The 19,309-nt window shown below is 48.6% G+C and overlaps 1 protein-coding gene across 3 annotated transcripts in view; it reads left to right on the forward strand.

The window, feature by feature from the left end:
* The window catches only part of rps6ka1 (ribosomal protein S6 kinase a, polypeptide 1), a 491,911-nt gene that overhangs the window by 392,247 nt on the left and 80,355 nt on the right, over positions 1–19,309 (forward strand). For all 3 annotated transcript variants that reach the window (XM_072501006.1, XM_072501007.1, XM_072501008.1), the window contains 2 exons: positions 4,161–4,291; positions 18,611–18,736. In XM_072501006.1, the coding sequence (XP_072357107.1) occupies positions 4,161–4,291; positions 18,611–18,736 (257 nt within the window). The remainder of the gene's footprint in view (positions 1–4,160; positions 4,292–18,610; positions 18,737–19,309) is intronic.

Below are 19,309 nucleotides of genomic sequence, written 5' to 3' on the forward strand. Positions count from 1 at the left end.
ATCCCGTCCGGGCCCGTCACCTTTCGAGGGTTCACTTTCAGGAAGGCCGATCTGACTTCGGAAGCTGTGATGGTGGGTATGGGTGAGTTATGGGCTGCTGGGGCACTCGACAGTGGATTGTTAGTTACCTGCTCTAACCGAGCAGAGAATGCATTTAGTTCATAGGGGAGGAGTGCGCTGCTGCCGGAGATACTGCTCGGCTTCGCTTTGTAGCCTGTTATGTTGTTTAGTCCTTGCCACAATCGCCGAGAGTCTGTCTGTGACTCTAGCTTGGTTTGATATTCTCTCTTGGCATCTCGGATGGCTTTGCGGAGGTCGTACCTGGATTTCTTGTATCGGTCAGGGTCGTCTGACTTGAACGCCTCAAATCTGTCCTTCAGTAGGGAGTCAATCTCGTGATTGAGCCATGGTTTCCTGTTGGGGAACGTACGTACTGCTTTCTTTGGCACGCAGTCATCCACCCATTTGCTGATGATATCTGTGACGGTGGTGGCATACTCATTTAAGTTGGTCGCTGAGTTCTTAAATATGGACCAGTCCACTGTCTCTAAGCAGTCACGTAAGAGCTCTTCTGTTTCGTCGGACCAGCAATGCACAACCTTCTTAGCTGGATTCTCCCGCTTGAGTTTCTGCTTGTATGCCGGGAGAAGGAGCACCGCCTTATGGTCTGATTTCCCAAAGTGCGGTCGGGGGATGGAACGGTAGGCGCCCTTGATTTTTGAGTAGCAGTGGTCAAGAGTGTTGTCGCCCCTGGTGGGACAGGAGATGTGCTGGTGGAATTTTGGCAGTACACCCTTGAGGTTGGCCTTGTTGAAGTCTTCGGCCACGATGAACAAGGTCTCCGGATGTTCTGTTTCGTAGTTGTTTATAACTGTGTACAGTTCGTCCAGGGCCTTCCTTACTTCTGCCTGGGGTGGGATGTAGACCGCTGTGATAATGGCTGAAGTGAACTCACGTGGAAGATCGTATGAGCGGCACTTCACGGTCAGGTATTCCACGTCCGGGGAGCAGTAGGTCGCCAGGGTCGCCACATCCAAGCACCAGGAGGAGTTGATGAGGAGGCAAACCCCTCCACCCCTCGCTTTGCCTGATGACGCGGTGCGGTCCGCCCGGTGAATTGAGAAGCCTTCAGGTTGTATGGCACAGTCCGGTGAGGCGGGGGTGAGCCATATCTCTGTGAAACAGAGCAGACAGCAGTCTCTTACCTCCCTCTGAGAGGTAAGTCTGGCGTTAAGTTCATCCAGCTTGTTTTCGATCGCTTGGACGTTTGCCAGGAGTATGCTGGGGAGAGGGGTCTTGAAACCGCGTTGCTTCAGTCTAACCTGTAGACCACCACGTTTCCCTCACTTCCTCTGTCAGCGGCTGCGGCTGAATGATACTGGGAATCCGTTGGGAGAAGTCTGACCTTGTGGAAGGTAGGTGGTTGCGCCAGGGCGCCGGCGGGGACCAGGGCGCTGGTTACGTTTCCGGGGTTGCGTCTGGCAGGGTCCCGGGCGCTGGTTGAGGTAGAGGGGGTGCTAGGGGGGTATTTTTGCGATCCGGATGGGTCCCGGCATGCTGCGAGCACAGGAATACCTTGCAGCGCGTTCGGGTCCTCGTGCGGGGTCTCCGCCATTTCGGGGGTCCTGGGTCGTGGGCAGGGGCTTCCTGGGGCAGGTTGGGCTGAGTCCCATGGTCTGTTCCCTCCCTGGGCGCTCCTGGAGTCGGGTCTTGAAGTAGGCCCGGCCGGACCTCCACGTGGATTTTTCTTTCTTCCATCTCCAGGTAGGTCGGGTCGCTAGGCTAGCCTCTCTGGGTCGGGTCGCTGGGCGGGTCTCTCGGGGTCGGGTTGGACCGGGTCTCGTCGTCGGGTCGGGAGCTCCGGGGACTGGGCCAGGCGATCCGGGGGCTGGCGTCAGTTGTTAGGCCGGGTTGGGAGCTCCGAGGTCCTGGTCGGCTCCAAATCGAGGTCGGGGCTTCACTTTCGGTTTGGGCCCGATCCACTTCCAGGTCGTGGAGGTCAGGTCGGGTCGGGTGAAATGGTCTCCATGGGCCTCGGAGAATGTTCAAGCCTGCAAGAAAAGATAAAAGAGAGAGGTTAGTAATGTTAGTCATAGAATTAAATTTTTAAAGATTAGAACGAGTATAAGTTAAGTAAAAAGTGGATCTGTTGGGGAGAGCTCGCAGACAGTCGCCTCACTCCGGCGCCATCTTCTGGAACTTTTTTAAAAAACACATTCCCTCATTCAGCTCCAGCTTCCTTATTAACGTGGCCATGTTGTTCATGGCCACTTTGAAGGGCAGCACGGTAGCACAAGTGGATAGCACTGTGGCTTCACAGTGCCAGGGTCCCAGGTTCGATTCCCCGCTGGGTCACTGTCTGTGCGGAGTCTGCATGATATGCCATCAATGAACACGCGACGAGTGGTGAACGTAACTGAGGCTTTAATAAACTAAACAGAAAGCCTCCTGGCCTCGGATCCCAAACTGAGGCAGCGGCGGAGACTAGCCACCTTTATACCGAGTCCGAGGGGAGGTGGAGCCAGCAGGCAGTTGTTTACCACATTACATATAGTACAGTGGCAGTTTACCACAATACACATATTATATACTACAGTGGTTCGGAGCCAGCAGGGACAAGCCCAGGCATGTAACAATACAACTGTACAATACAATACAGTGGTTTACCACATTCACCCCCTGTTAAAAACAGAGTCCAGCGGGGGTGAAATGGTTTAAAGATCAAGTCTGTCGGGGGCCTTGACTTTCCGCCGTGATCGCCTCAGTCCCGGCTGTGGTGTGGGCACCGGTGTCGAGACATGCGCGTCCGGGAGCGTGTTGTCCTCTTCTTCACCCAGTAGTTGAGTCGGTGGAGGGGGGGGGGGCGGTGTGTGGGCGGGGGTGATGGCTGCCGGTGGGCCTGCGGGTTCCAGACCTTGAAGTAACTGGGTAGTGGTGGAGGGAGACGGTGGAGGATCGGGGGTGGTGGTGATGGTCGCTGGGGAACCTGCAGGTGCCAAATCCCAGAGGGAGACAGTGTCATGATAGGCATATTGTGGATTGGCATCGAGGAGCATGACCTTCTCGACGAAGGGATCTGATTTATGGCTCATCGCATGCTTCCAGAGGAGGACGGGCCCTGGGACTGGCAGCTAGGACGGGAGAGAGACCCCGGAAGTGGACTTCCTGGGGAAGGCAAACATACGTTCGTGCGGGGTCTCGTTGGTGGCAGTGCACAGGAGCGACCGGATGGATTGGAGCGCATCGGAGAGGACCTCCTACCAGCGGGAGACAGGGAGACTTCTAAACCGTAGGGCCAGGAGGACGGCCTTCCAGACCGTTGCGTTCTCCCTCACCACCTATCCGTTGCCCTGGGAGTTGTAGCTGGTCGTCCTGCTGAAGACGATGCCCTTGCTGAGCAGGAACTGACGCAGCTCGTCGCTCATGAAGGCGGAACCCCGATCGCTATGGATGTAGATGCGGAACCCGAACAAGGTGAAAAGACTGTGCAGGGCCTTGATGACGATGGCAGAGGGCATGGGATGGCAAAGGGGAATCTTGAGTATTCGTCAACAATGTTGAGGAAGTACACGCTATGGTCAGTGGAGGGGAGGGGCCCTTTGAAATCGATGCTGAGGCGCTCAGATGGGCGAGAGGCTTTACCAGGTGCGCTCTGTCTGGCCGATAGAAGTGCGGTTTGCACTCCGCGCAGACCTGGCAGTCCCTGGTCACGGTCCTGACCTCCTCGATGGGGTAAGGTAGGTTGCGAGCCTTGATAAAGTGAAAAGAACGGATGACAGAGGTCATTGTGGAGGGCCCGGAGTCGGTCTACTTGTGCGCTGGCATGTAACAATACAACAGTACAATACAATACAGTGGTTTACCACACTGCACGTTCTTCCTGTGTCTGCGTGGGTTTCCTTCGGGTGCTCCGGTTTCCTCCCACAGTACAAAGACGTGCAGGATAGGTGGATTGGCCATGATAAATTGCCCTTAGTGACCAAAAAGGTAAGGAGGGGTTATTGGGTTACAGGAATAGGGTGGAAGTGAGGGCTTAAGTGGGTCGGTGCAGCCTCAATGGGCCGAATGGCCTCCTTCTGTACTGTATGGTCTATATTCTATCCTTCCATATAAGCATCATTTTTTTCCGTTCATGTCAAACTTTTCTTTTTGGATCCCAGATTCTCCTGGTGTTCCTCCGAGTGCCAGTGCTCACAAATTATTCCGAGGGTTCAGTTTTGTGGCAACAGGAATTGAAGAGGAAGAAGTAAAAGCTGAGCACTCCAAAGTTGTCATTCACCCTGTCTTGCAGGTAAGTCTGTCACAAGTACCTGTTATCCCTGCTTGGGAAGGACAGCACGGTGGTACAGTGGTTAGCACTGCTGCCTCATGGCGCCGAGGTCCCAGGTTCAATCCCGGCTCTGGGTCACTGTCCGTGTGGCGTTTGCACATTCTCCCCGTGTTTGCGCAGGTTTTGCCCCCACAACCCAAAGATGTGCAAGGTATGTGGATTGGACATGCTAAATTGCCCCACAATTGGAAAAACTGAATTGGCTACTCTAAATTTTTTTTTTTTAATCCCTGCTTGGGAAAGCTTGGTATTCTTCTCCTGAGCTTATATTATACTGTTTATTTCTTGCAGCAAAGCTTTTACTTCAATGTGGAAAGAAAAAATACATTCAAAACACACAGCAGGTCCTTCAACCTTTGAAAGGCAAAAATATAGGTTGAAATTTAAGGATGGATCCTTAGTCAGAATGCTAAAACCTATCTTTCCTCTTTAAGGGACAGAAATAATTTATAATATTTTCTGTCTTTATTTCTCAGTCAAATGTGGCTGTTTTTGTATTTCTATTAAATATTTGAGATTGTCAGCTGCTACATAATGCACACGATTGACTTTACTGTTTTAACCAATGTTGTAGTAATAAATCCAGCAAAACACGCACAAATCATTTTTGGAATTGCTTCCAATTGTCTTTGGTGTCTAGATTATCTGTATTTGTTTTATTATTGGGAAACCCAGGTGAAGGGCTTCAGGCCATAGTACAATACACTGCCAAGGTTGGAAAGAGTAGAAGAAAGGATGAGGTATCTCAGGAAGAAACGATTAGGTGACACCAACCTTGGGCTTTAAAGCCTGTGAGTTATAGGAAGAGCAGAAGACTAAGGGAGGTAAGGAGTTCCACTGTTTTAGAAAAGAATGAGTTAAAGGAAGAAGTAATGATGAAACTTGATTTTAGCAGTCAAACTTAGTGACGCTGATTTTCAATTAATTCTACCAGAATCCTTCAACATTTGGTAAACAAGTTGCTGCAGAATGATCACGAATCTTAGTCAGTAAGATCCATGTTAATAGGTTCCACCTAAGGAATGGTTTTCAACCTGCAAACCAGTGATTGTGCGCGTAATCTTATGCCACTCGACCATCTAGTGTGCACCTGGCATGTGCGAGGTTACCACTGGCATTTAGTGGTAACTTGGGGACAGGAGAAGTATCAGTGAGATTTTTAAGAATGTTTCCAGTATGGTGACATCACCAACACTACAGAAAGCATGAACATGACTTGTTCAGAACACAGCTAACTGTAGAATCCCATAGAGCATTATACAGATATTTAAATCGTTCCAGTGTGTCAATGAAAACTCTTAGTAATATCCCACAATCTGGAAGATATATAATCTACCTACAAAAAAGAATTTAAAGTAAACAGTTGAGATTTAAATTAAAAAAAAAAATATTTTTATTAAGGTTTTGAAAATGTTTATAAAAATAACATAGACAATGACATCAACATGGTATAATAAACATTTCCCCCCCATCTCAATACAACAACAATCCCCCCCCCCCTTAGAATACTGCATCTGCTGACGTTTTAATTTTCCCCGAGAAAGTCGACGAACGGCTGCCACCTCCGGGTGAACCCGACCATCGACCCCCTTAAGGCAAACTTTATTTTCCCGAGACTGAGAAACCCAGCCATGTCACTAACCCAGGTCTCTACACTCGGGGGCTTTGAGTCCCTCCACATTAACAAGATCCGACTCCGGGCTACCAGGGAGGCAAAGGCCAAGACGTCAGCCTCTTTCGCCCCCTGAACTCCCGGCTCTTCTGACACTCCAAAGATCACTACCTCCGGTCTCGGCACCACCCGTGCTTTTAGCATCGTGGACATTGCCTTAGCAAAACCCTGCCAAAACCCTCTAAGCTTCGGGCATGCCCAAAACATGTGGGCATGATTTGCTGGGCTTCCCGCGCACCTCGCACACCTATCTTCTACACCGAAAAACCTGCTCAACCTAGCCACTGTCATGTGTGCCCGGTGGACTACCTTAAATTGTATCAGGCTAAGCCTGGCACATGATGATGAGGTATTAACCCTGCTTAGGGCATCCACCCATAGACCCACCTCTATCTGTCCTCCTAGCTCACCCTCCCACTTGCCCTTAAGCTCCTCCACCAGAGCTTCCTCCGCCTCCAAAAGCTCCTGGTAAATAGATGAAACCTTCCCCTCTCCCACCCAGGCACTGGAGACTACTCTATCCTGTATCCCCCTTGGCGGCAGCAGCGGAAAGGCCGGCACCTGTTTTCTCAGGAAGTCTCGCACCTGCAAATACCTAAACCCGTTCCCTGCTGGCAATTCAAATTTATTCTCCAAGGCTTTCAAGCTGGGAAAGCTCCCATCTATAAATAGATCCCCCATCCTTCTAATTCCTGCCCTTTGCCAACTCCGGAACCCACCATTTAGCCTACCCGGTACAAACCGATGATTATTATAAATCGGGGTCCAAAACGATGCTCCCTCCACTCTCTTATATCTCCTCCATTGCCTCCAGATTCTCACAGCCGCCACCACCACTGGACTTGTGGAGTATCGGGCCGGCGAGAACGGAAGAGATGCCGTTATCAGTGTTCCCAAACTGGTGTCTTTGCATGACGCTGCCTCCATCCGCTCCCATGCCGAACCCTCCCCCACTACCCACTTCCTAATCATGGCTATATTGGCCACCCAGTAGTAACTGCAGAAGTTCGGCAGCGCCAACCCACTCTCCTCCCGACTGCGCTCCAGCAACAGTTTGTTCACTCGTGGGGTTTTACCCGAAATAACCTTATTCACCCGCTTGAAAAAGGCCTTTGGGATGAAGATGGGGAGGCACTGAAAGACAAACAGATATCTGGAGAGGACCGTCATTTTCACGGTCTGTACCCTCCCCGCCAGTGATAGCGGAAGCATGTCCCATCTCTTAAAGCCCCCTTCCATTTGTTCTACCAACCGGGGTAGGTTTAACTTGTGCAGTGCCTCCCATTCCCGGGCCACCTGGATTCCCAGATATCGAAAGCTCTTCCCTACCATTCTAAGCGGCAGCTCTCCCAGTCTCTTCTGTCCTCTTGCCTGGATCGCGAACATCTTGCTTTTCCCCATGTTCAATTTATACCCCAGAAAATTGCCAAATTCCCCCAAGATTTGTATTATTTCCCCCATCCCCTCCAACGGGTCTGAAATATACAAGAGCAGGTCATCTGCGTAAAGCGAAACCCAGTGCTCCACCCTCCCCGAACCAGCCCTTTCCAGTTCCTAGAGGCTCTTAACGCCATGGCAGTGGCTCTATGGCCAGAGCAAACAGTAATGGGGAGTGGGGGCACCCTTGCCTCATCCCTTGGTGTAGTTTAAAGTACCCCGACCTCAGCCGGTTCGTACGCACACTCGCTACTGGTGCCTGATAGAGCAACCGCACCCAGTCAATAAAGCCCTCACCAAACCCAAACCTTCCCAGTGCCTCCCACAGGTAATTCCATTCCACCCGATCAAAAGCCTTCTCCGCATCCATCGCTACCACCACCTCCACCTCCTCTCCTTCTGAGGGCATCATAATAACATTTAAAAGCCTTTAGTTGCCTGCCCTTTACAAATCCCATCTGGTCTTCCCCTATCACCCCCAGGATACAGCCCTCTATCCTTGTGGCCAATATCTTAGCCAGCAGTTTGGCGTCAACATTCAGTAGAGAAATCGGCCTGTATGACCCGCATTGCTCCGGATCCTTCTCCCGTTTCAGGATCAATGAAATCGAGGCCTGCTACATTATTGGGGGGAAGACTCCCGTCTCTCTTGCTTCATTAAATGTTCTCACCAGCAGTGGGCTCAATGTCTCTGAAAACTTCTTATAGAATTCCAGCGGGTAACCGTCAGGCCCGGGGGCCTTGCCAGACTGCATGCCCTCCAGCCCCTTGATTATTTCCTCAATCTCAATTGGGGCTCCCAGCCCTTTCACCAGATCCTCATCTACCCTCGGGAACCTCAACCAATCCAAATACTGCCTCATCCCCTCCACCCCAGCCAGGTGTTCCAACTCATATAATTTACTATAGAAGTCCTTAAACACCTCTTTCACCCCCGCTGGGTCCAGGACCGTATTCCCGCATCTACTCTTTTTACTTTACCTATCTCCCTGGCCGCCTCCCTTTTCCTGAGCTGGTGCGCCAACATTCTGCTTGCCTTTTCTCCGCACTCATAAATCGCCCCCCTTGTCTTCCTCAACTGTTCCACCGCTTTCCCTGTGGTCAACAGCCCAAACTCCACCTGTAACCTCTGCCGCTCCCTCAGTAGCCCCGCGTCCGGGGCCTTCGAGTATCTCCTGTCCACCTGGAGTATCTCCTCCACTAATTTATCCCTCTCAGCCCGTTCCGCCTTTTCTCTGTGGGCCCATATCGAGATTAATTCCCCTCTGACCACTGCCTTCAGAGCTTCCCAAACCGTCGCTGCAGAGACCTCCCCCGTATCATTTGTTTCCAGGTAGTTCTGGATGGACTGGTTAACCCGCCCACAGATCGCTTTGTCCACTAGGAACCCCACATCCCACATCCATTCTTCACAGCTGGCGTTGTCCTCTCTCCACACTAAAGTGGGCAGCACGGTAGCCTTGTGGATAGCACAATTGCTTCACAGCTCCAGGGTCCCAGGTTCGATTCCGGCTTGGGTCACTGTCTGTGCGGAGTCTGCACATCCTCCCCGTGTCTGTGTGGGTTTCCTCCGGGTGCTCCGGTTTCCTCCCACAGTCCAAAGATGTGCAGGTTAGGTGGATTGGCCATGATAAATTGCCCTTAGTGTCCAAAATTGCCCTTAGTGTTGGGTGGGGTTACTGGGTTATGGGTATAGGGTGGAGGTGTTGACCTTGGGTAGGGTGCTCTTTCCAAGAGCCGGTGCAGACTCGATGGGCCAAATGGCCTCCTTCTGCGAATAATCTATGAATAACCCGTAGATCCACCCAATGCGGGGCATGATCCGACACTGCGATTGCCGAATATTCCGATTCCACCACCTTCGGTATCAGCGCCCTGCTCAGAACAAAAACGTTGATGCGAGAGTATACCTTGTGGACATGTGAAAAAAAGGAAAACTCCTTCGCTCTTGGCCATGCAAACCTCCATGAGTCTACTTCCTCCATCTGTTCCATAAGCCACTTCAATTCCTTTGCCGCAGCCAGCCTCTTCTCTGTCCTGGATTTTGACCGGTCCAATTCCGGATCAATGACTGTGTTAAAGTCTCCTCCCATGATCAGGTTATGTGACTCTAAGTCTAGGATCTTACCTAAAACCCGCCTCATAAATTCCACATCGTCCCAATTCGGAGCATATATGTTCACGAGTACCACCCGCACCCCCTCCAGCTTCCCACTCACCATTATGTACCTACTCCCATTGTCTGACACGATTCTCCCTGCCTCGAATGCCACTCATCTGCTGATCAAGATCGCTATCCCCCTGGTCTTTGAGTCCAGCCCTGAGTGGAATACTTGGCTGACCCACCCTTTTCTCAATCTTGTCTGATCTGTAACCTTTAGTTGTGTCTCTTGTAGCATTGCCACGTCCGCCTTCAGCCCCCTCAAATGCGCAAACACGCGAGTCCTCTTGACCGGCCCATTCAGCCCTCTGACATTCCATGTAATCAGCCTGTTCGGGGGTCTTCCAGCCCTCCTCTCCATCCCATCCCCCTGCCGACTAGCCATCACCCTTTTTTGGCCAGCCTCTAGCTCGCGCCCTCCGCCTCCTCGAGCTCCCCCTCGTTCCCGACCTCCCATTTGTCCCCTAGTAACAGTTCCTCCCCTGTCCGCAAAGTAGCCCCCCCCCCCCCCCCCCCCCAAGCAACAACACTGGAAACCCAACCCCCCGAGTCAAGCTCCAGCTTAACACCTGCTCACCCCCCACTGCTCAGAGAGTCAGCTGACCCATGCTGACTTGATAGGGCCCGCCCCTGGCATCAAGCAGTCTGTCTCCTCATTGTTCTCTCCCCTCTCCCCCCACATGGACAAACATTTTAAAAGCATCACATTCCCCAGTAAACAAACATCAGAAAAAACAATGAAGAAACAGCCACTTTCGAAAAATAATCCAAAATAACCCAAAAAGCAGAACCAACCCCAAAGCCCATCCCCCCTCTAACCAGCTCCCTGCAAGATAAAGTTACCTTTAGCCATCCAAACAGCCCCTTATTACACATAACACTACTTATATTTATACAACCCAGCACAACCAATCGCCGCCATAGTACTTCTCCAAGGCTTCAGAGTCTTTTAATTCACCCCCCGCCTCTTTTCTTTAATAAAAGTCCATACTTAATCTGGTGTTTCAAAGTAGAAGTCCCATTCCTCATGTGTGACCCACAGAGAGGCTTGGTACAGCATCCCAAACTTCACCCCCTTCTTAAAGAGGGCCATTTTTGCCCGATTATATCCAGCTCACCTCTTGGCCAGATTCGCGCCCAGGTCCTGATAAATGCGCAGCTCACAGTTCTCCCATTTGCTGCTCCGTTCCTTCTTGGCCCACCGCAGGACGTGTTCCTTGTCCAGGAAACAGTGAAATCGTACCACCACGGCCCTCGGCGGCTCATTCGCTCGGGGCTTCTTCACGAGGCCTCTGTGCGCTCTATCCACTTCCAGGGGCCGAGGGAATGCATCAGATCCCATCAACGTCTCCAGCATGTCCGTCACATAAGTCCTCTCATCCGATCCCTCACTGCCTTCAGGGAGGCCGACAAGTCTAAGATTCTGCCTCCTGGGCCTGTTCTCCAGGTCCTCCAGCTTCTCCTGCATTCTTTTCTGGCGGTCGTTCATCACCTCGACCTTGGTCTCCAGCACGGTTATGTACTTCTCGTGCTCTGACACCTTTTTCTCCACCTCCTCTCTCGTGGGTCCTCCACCTCCTTTTCTCCACCTCGCTCTCCCATGGGTCTCTTGATTCTGCACAACTTGATCAATCGAAACCTTAATCGGGTCCAACGTGTCATTCTTCAGCTTTACAAAGCAATCTTTGAAAAACTTTACCAGCTGATCCGTTGACCACTGTGCCATCTCCCCGTGGCCCTGTTTTCCGCCATGCTTTCCCGCGTTACCAGCTCTGCTTGCGTCTTCCTTATTGGACTTTGTCTTCTTACACGGCCACTTCTGGTCCAATTCTCCATACACCAGAGGGGGATTTCTCCTTACTGTCTCACTCTTCACCGATTTATCCCATAAAATCCGGACAGAAACGGGGGGGTAAAGGTCCAAACGTCCGTCACAGGCTGGAGCTATCAAATGTGCGACCTAGTCCTCCATGGCCGCCACCGGAAGTCCAACAGTTGAGATTTCATGAGGTACATAGATGATAAGGGCAATAAAACAGACTGCAGGTTGAAGCAAGTTCTTTAGGTATTGCCTTTTTGGACAATCGCTATCACGGATATACTGGGGAATTCTGCGTTTTCTTTTATAAACAGTGGACTGAGGGTATGGTTTCCAAGTACAAGCTAAAGTGTTACCATCACATTGGGAGAGACAATGGTGAGTGATGTTTTTCAGGATGCTCATTGAACCATTGCAACATCAACAAGGATTTGGGTTGAGCTGTGAACTTGAGCAGGTATAGTACAATGTTGGACAACTATGCATCAACACAACCTACGCCAAAGCCAGCCTTTTTTAAATGTTGTGCTGAAAATAGTTCCTGCTGGAAATGTTTTATGGGTCTTAAGCTCCTAAACTCAATTTAAACTAATTTGTGTGTGTGACATTTCTGAGAGATTTGATAATGTAAAATCTAAATGTTACTCTTGTAATAAGTTTGTTTTGGTGGAAGTTTATAAGTTATAATTCTCTACCTGGATTCTCCGTAGCCTATATATGTGTCTCGTGCTACCCATATCTGATGCTACATCATGTCATGCATCATTGCTAACTTATATTGGCTCCAGGTTACTCACACTGCCTTAGATTTAAAATGCTCATTGTGTAAAAATCTCATCACGGCATCCTTCTTTCCCTACTTTGTAACTTCCTTCTCGAACCTTATAGTCCCTTCCCCACTGGCTTTTAAACTTCTCTCCCTCTGGTACATCATTGTGGCCTTCAGCTACCAAAGCTCCAATCTCTAGAATTCTCCTACAGTGCCATCTGTGTATCTTTAATAAGGAAACAGGGAGTCCACATAGAGTAAAATAAAGAAACGTTTTATTTACAACACTATATATACGCTGCCCAGTAAATCCCTACCGAGTTCCTGTTCTGGTCAGTGCCTTACAGGCCAACCTTTTCCACAAAAGGTAACAGAGGTCCACAACCCCTAGTAGGGGAGCTCGTACTCCACAAGCACCCTGTAGGCCCCATGCGGGCTGTTAGATTCCTCCCCCCTCCCCGCACAAAGTCCGAAGACCCCCTCAACGACGGAGCAGGAGGAGGACGCCAGATTTTTATCGGCTCCGGCTAATCGTCATGTAGTTAATGCGCCGGATCGTTCAGCATATACCTTTGGTGAATGTCGCCTGCAGCAGGAACACCATGATGGATGATCAGTGGGAGGCAGCTGATTGGCGTCCCAGACCTCCGAGGTCTGTGTCTCCATTTCAGGATCGGAAGATGCAACATCCGACGTGTCGGGGTTGAGAGAGATTGGAAGCGTCACAACATGCTGGTTCAGCAATGGAGCTGGAGGATCCAGGACAGGTTTCTTCTGAGGAACGTCACGAGGGAGTAACTTCTGTGAGCGAATGTGATCCAAATGCCATCGCATCAGTTAGGAACATAGGAATAAGAGTAGGCATTCTGCCCCTCGGGCCTGTTCCGCCATTCAGCAAGATCATGGCTGATCTGTGACCTAACTTCATATACCTGCCTTTAACCCATATCCCTTAATATCTTTGCTGAACAAAAATCTATCTCAGATTTAAAATTAACAACTGATCTAGCTGTTTGTGGGAGAGAGTTCCAAACCTCTACCACCCTTTGAGTGAAGGAATTTTTCCTGAATGGTCTAGACCTAATTTTTAGACTCTTCCTCCTAGTCTTAGAATCTCCAACCAGTGGATAGTTTATCTTTATCTACCCTGCTAATATCTTGAATTCTTCGACCAGATCACCCCTTAGCCTTCTAAATTCCAACGAAAACGGGTCTAATTTGAGTAATCTCTCCTCGTAACTCAACCCCTACAATCCAGGCATCATAGATGTTAACCTACATTGCACTCGCTCCAAGGCCAAAATATCCTTCCTAAAGTGTGGTGGCCAGAACTGCTTACAGTACTCCCAAGTGGGGTCGAACCAGGGTTTTGTGTAACTGCAGCATAACCCCTATGTCTTTGTATTCCAATCCTCCAGATATAAAGGCTGGCATTCCATTAACCTTTTTGATTGAGTATTTTCTGCAATTGTTCTTGGTATTTTAAGGACCTGTGCACCTGAACCCCAAGTCTCTTTGGATATCTTTTTTCGGTCAAAAATGGATAATCTCACACTTTCTTACATTAAATTTCATCTGCCACAATTTTCCCCATTTACCTAGTCTGTCAATATCTCCTTGCAATTTAATGCTATCATCTAAGCTATCTACAATGCCACCTAACTTTGTATCCACTGATTTGAATATATGACTTTCAATGCCATCATCCAAGTCATTCATGAATAGTGTGAATATTGAGGCCCCAACACAGATCCATGTGGTACACCACTAGTCACCCTCTGCAAATTTGAGTAATTACCCATTATCCCTATTCTCTGTCACCTGCCACTCAACCAGTTTCCTAACCATGTCAATAATTTGCCCTCAAAAGCATATGGCATGCTTGCCTTCATAGGACGGGGTATCGAGTATAAAAGCTCGAAAATTATGTTACAGTTATATAGAACATTGGTTAGGTCACATTTGGAATACTGTGTCCAATCCTGGTCACCGCACTACCAGACGGACGTGGAGGCTTTGGAGAGAATACAGAAAAGGTTTACCAGGATATTGCCTGGTATGGAGGGTATTAGCTTGAGGAGAGATTGAATAAACTGGGATTGTTTCCCTGGAGAGACGGAGGCTGATAGAAGTTTGTAAAATTATTGGGGGTATAGATAGGGTGAACAGTTGGAGGCTTTTTCCCAGGCGGAAATGACAATTACAAGGGGGCACAAGTTCAAGGTGAGGGGAGAAAGGTTCAGTGGAGATGTGCGGGGGAGGTTTTTTACACAGACGGTAGTGTGGCCTGGAATGCACAGCCAAGTGAGGTGGTTGAGGCAGATGCATTAGCGACCTTTAAGACTTATCTGGATACGCACATGAACAGACGTGGTATAGAAGGTTACCGTCGGTTGGTCAACTCCGTGGGCTTCCACCTTAGTTAACAATCTCTTGTGTGGGACTTTATCAGGTGCCTTCTGGAAGCCCATATAAATAACATCCATAACCATTCCCCTGTCCACCTCCTCAAAAAATTCAATAAGATTAGTCAGGCATGACTTTCCTTTAATTAATTTATTCTGGCTCAGTGTTCAGTTATCCCATCCCTGATTATAGACTCCAGCAATTTCCCCACTACAGATGTTAGGCTAACTGGTCTGTAATTCCCTTTCACCCTTTTTAAAAAGTGGAGTGACATGTGCAATGTTCCAATCCAGAGGAACTACTCCTGAATCTTGGGAACTCTGGAGGATTATAGTTAAGGAATCTACAATGTGCTACCCCACTTCCTTTAACACCCTTGGGTGGAAACCATCAGGTCCTGGGGATTTGTCACTCTTTATTTCCTTTAATTTCCTCGTTAGTGATGCTGTATTTATGAATTGTGTTAACTCCCTGTCCTCTATTGACTGTTGATGTTTTTGAGCTTCTGGCAAGTTATCCTCCTTTTCTGCTGTAAATACTGAGTCAAAGTAATGGATCAACATGTCTGCCATTTCCCTATTATCACTAACAATATCTCCATTTTCAGCTTTTAGTGGGCCTACATTGCTCTTCACCACCTGCTTTCCCTTTATAAAACTATAAAATGTATTCTTATTGCCTTTGGTGACCCTTGCAAGTTTCCTTTAATAATTCCTTTTAGAAGCTCTTATAAGCTGCTTTGTGACCCTTTGTTGGTCCTTGTACCTATCCCATTCATCCAGAATTGTGCTATGTCTTGCATTTTTCTAAGCCGTTTCTTTTAGTTGTAGTTTTATGCTGGCCCTAACCTCTTTGGGTATCCATGGCTGTTATTTTTGTGAAGTGGAGCCTTTTCCTCTCAGGCATATATACTTGCTCAATATCTTGTTAAATGCTTCTTTAAATATTCCCCACTGATCTTCAGTCGTTTGACCCATTGACAGATCTTCCCAGTTCACCATGGACAGTCTCGGCCTCATCCCGTTAAAGTCAACTTTACCCAAGTCAAAAATTCTTAGTACCTGAAACGTGCTTTTTACTTTCAAACGCTACACTGAATTGAGTCATGTGATCGCAATTTGATAAGTGTCCGTGCCCAGTTAGGCTATTAATTAAATTGGGCTCATTACTCATACCTCAACCAAATATTGCCTGTCCCCTTGTTACATCTAGAATATATTGCTGCAGGAAACTATCCCAGACACATTCCAAAAATTCACTACCTTTCTGACAGGTGCTTGTCTGCCGCTCTCAATCTATGTGTATGTTCAGTAAGAATTCTTACAACACCAGGTTAAAGTCCAACAGGTTTGTTTCGAATCACTAGCTTTCGGAGCACTCCTCCTTCCTCAGGTGAATCATTAATATTGCCTTTGCTACATACTGGCCTAATTTCTGCCTTTATACAATCTAGCACCTCAGAACTGCTACCAGGGGGTCAATACACAGCACCCATTACAGTTTTAGATTCTTTTTTATTCCTCACTTCCACCCATGGTCTTCACTGGAAGCTTTCCCCTCATTATACCCACCCTCACGATAGTATTTCTAATCAATAAGGCTAATCTACCCCCTCTGCCATACTCTCTGTCCCTCCTGTAAACTTTATAACCAGGTATATTTAGTTCCCATTTCCGACCATCCTGCAGCCATGTCTCTTTAATAGCAACCACATCAAGTTGCTCCAGACCCGAACTTGGTAAGAGACTGGTACTGTTTGGCAGCCGACAATCATAGAGAGCCAATGAACACTATCATTGAAGTTGCAAACGAACACCTCGTCGTCAGGTGTGAAGTGTCGAAGAGGTCGACGTCGAACCGGGCAACTCCCTTGTACATCTTGGTTATGGCACACCTTCGCGCTGATGTCCGCGATAATCAATCTCAGTAGTGTACGAAGCCTACGCATTAACATCTCAGTGTGGGTTTGTTAATGTACAATCTCCGGGAAATTTGCCTACAGATCTTCAATGCGCAGTAAAGGATAATGGTCCAACCTCAAAGCTGTGTTCACCATCAATTTATAGTTTCCGCAGAGGCGGACTGTCTTCTCCAGCTTCATTACGGGGATCACCATCGCTGCCTAATCAGAGAGGCTGATAGGCCTAATGATGTCCAAACTCTCCAAGTGACGAAGTTCAGTCTCTACTTTCTCCACGAAAGCGTAGGGAACCGGGCAGGCACAAAAATATCAAGTTTGAGCCTCATCGATCTTGGCCACGGACTCTTTAATAGTACCCACTCCATGCTGGAAAACCTTGGGGAACTTGCTCAGTACTGCACATAGATCGCCAGATCCCACTTGGAGGATATAGTGCCAATCCAACTGCAGCTGGTGTAGCCAATCGGGGTCCAACATGCTAGGGCCACTTCCTTGCACAAAAATGAGGGGAAGGTGAACTCATTGGTGCCCATTAACTACCAGAGCAAGGGTGGACCCCACAATATTCAGTCATTCCCCTGTATAAGTGGCCAAACAAGCCACCACATCAGCCAAAGTCAAAGTATGCACACCTCGTTTTATAAGATCAAAAGTGCTCTGCACCGTCACAGAATCATCAGCTCCCGCATACAACTCTATTTGGAGCATATAGCCATTCACCTGTATCAGCATGAACAGGAGCCACGGGCCGATGCCAAACAGTTCAGCTGCATCTCATCCTCGGCCTCTTCTGGGTCATCTAGATGCAAGGTCTGGCTCCAGGGCTGGTGCCTACCTCGACCGAGGCACCTGGCGCGCTGACCCTCCGGCTGCCTAAGTGTACGCCTATACTGGCACCACAGGTCGCACGCGGACCGGAATCACCTTCCACCAAGTCCAGTGGCGTCGCACATCTCTGCGGCTGGCTCTTCGCCCTGAGGCCAGAGTCACTGCAGCATTCATTCCGGGCCACGGGGATACCACATGAGGGATGGCGCCCCAAAATGTTCACCTCCATCCCTTGTATATCTTGGATGCCGCATTCCACACATTCCTGGGACAAGGAGATATGCGGTGCCTGCTGAAACATTAAGGAGATTTTGCCCAAAGGGGTTTCCATATTATTTATACCACAGACCAAACTGTCACAAAACACATCTGATAAAGCAGTTCCATTTTCACAAACCTCGGCTATCTTCCATCGCCGTGATACAAACTCGGTGACGGACTCACCGTATTAAACCAATATCTTTGAACAATCACTGATGGGATCAGGTTAAAGTGTTGTGCCACAAGCCAGTCAAATGATTGGATATCTGCCGCCGCTAGGTACATGAGACTCCAATCACCCCGAATGTCTGCACTCTGCAGGCCATCAACAGTATGACCATCGGGCACTCGTTCGCCGTGATGTTGTCGGCCCGGAAGAAATAACGCATCCTTTCTGCGTACTGGTTCCAGTCTTCCACGCTGGGGTCAAATGCATCTAATCGTCCAAACAGGCATGGCGAAACCGGGGAGATAGCTCAGCTGAGTAGATCACAGCATAAACAGCCAACTAGTTTGCGCCTCGTCGCCAGTTTAATAAGGACACGGGCAGTCCATACCGAGTAAAATGAGACGTAGTTCTATTTACAACATGATATATACACTGCCTGGTAGATCCCCACCAGGTTCCAGTTCTGGTTGGTGCCTTCCTGGCCGACCTTTTATATAAAGGTTAATAGAGATCCCCGCCCCTAGCAGGAGAACCCGGACTCAGCAAGGACCACAGGGAAGATAATCATTCCCACCCCGTGGGCCCCGTAAGTGCTCTTACAGTATCCATCTCCTTTAAGATCCTCCTTTCAAAAACACCTATTTTAACAAGCCATTGGTCACCCTCATCTAATCTTTCTTTTGGTGGTTCTACATCGGTTTTACTATTCTGTAAGTATCTTGGCACATTTATATATTTTCAAAGTGCTTTATATACAAAGGTTGTTGGTGTAGCTGGTGCATAATGCCACAAAACAGTGAAGTACTTTGTTCTGAAAGAATATGTAATCTTTTACAGCAACTGCATGGGAGCAATATGAACTTTACTGATGGTTATGAGCTTAAGGAAGATATTGGTGTGGGCTCATACTCTGTTTGTAAACGCTGCATTCACAAAACTACAAATATGGAATACGCTGTCAAGGTAAGACAGATTCATAACAAGTGTTTTCTTACTGTTGATATTAACACTTCATTCATGAAGTAAACACACCGTTCACCATTGCTTCCCATCACTTTGGAAATGATGAATTTGAGTAAACCAATTTCCATTTTTAAAAGATGATCTTTATTTCTGTCTTCATGGAGCATCCTCTAATGGGGAAGATAAGCAAGTGACTTGTTTTGCCCCTTCTATGAATGCCATTCTAATCCCTTTGTTTTGGTCATTTAGCTGGCTGCTATTAAAAAATACATAGGGCAAGACCTTTTGGCTGTTCTGGTCGCACTGTCAGCGCACCCCTCCAAGGGTGGATTCAATTGGAAATCCCATTGACAGCAGTGGGACCAGAAGATCGTGCTGCCCAGAAACACACCGGGAGGCAGAGAAGCTCGGCCATAATTCTTTTGTTGTTGGGCCAAGCCACAGTGAACTCCACACATGTAGAAAAGATAACCCCAACTTATTTTCTCTACTGCAGTCTTCTTAAACCTCACTCCCCAGTTTCCACCACCCTTACCCTCAATAATAAGTGCAGGGAGCTCAGGACTTTCACAA

This window comes from Scyliorhinus torazame, chromosome 1 (genome assembly GCF_047496885.1).
Source record: "Scyliorhinus torazame isolate Kashiwa2021f chromosome 1, sScyTor2.1, whole genome shotgun sequence".
NCBI lineage: Eukaryota > Metazoa > Chordata > Chondrichthyes > Carcharhiniformes > Scyliorhinidae > Scyliorhinus > Scyliorhinus torazame.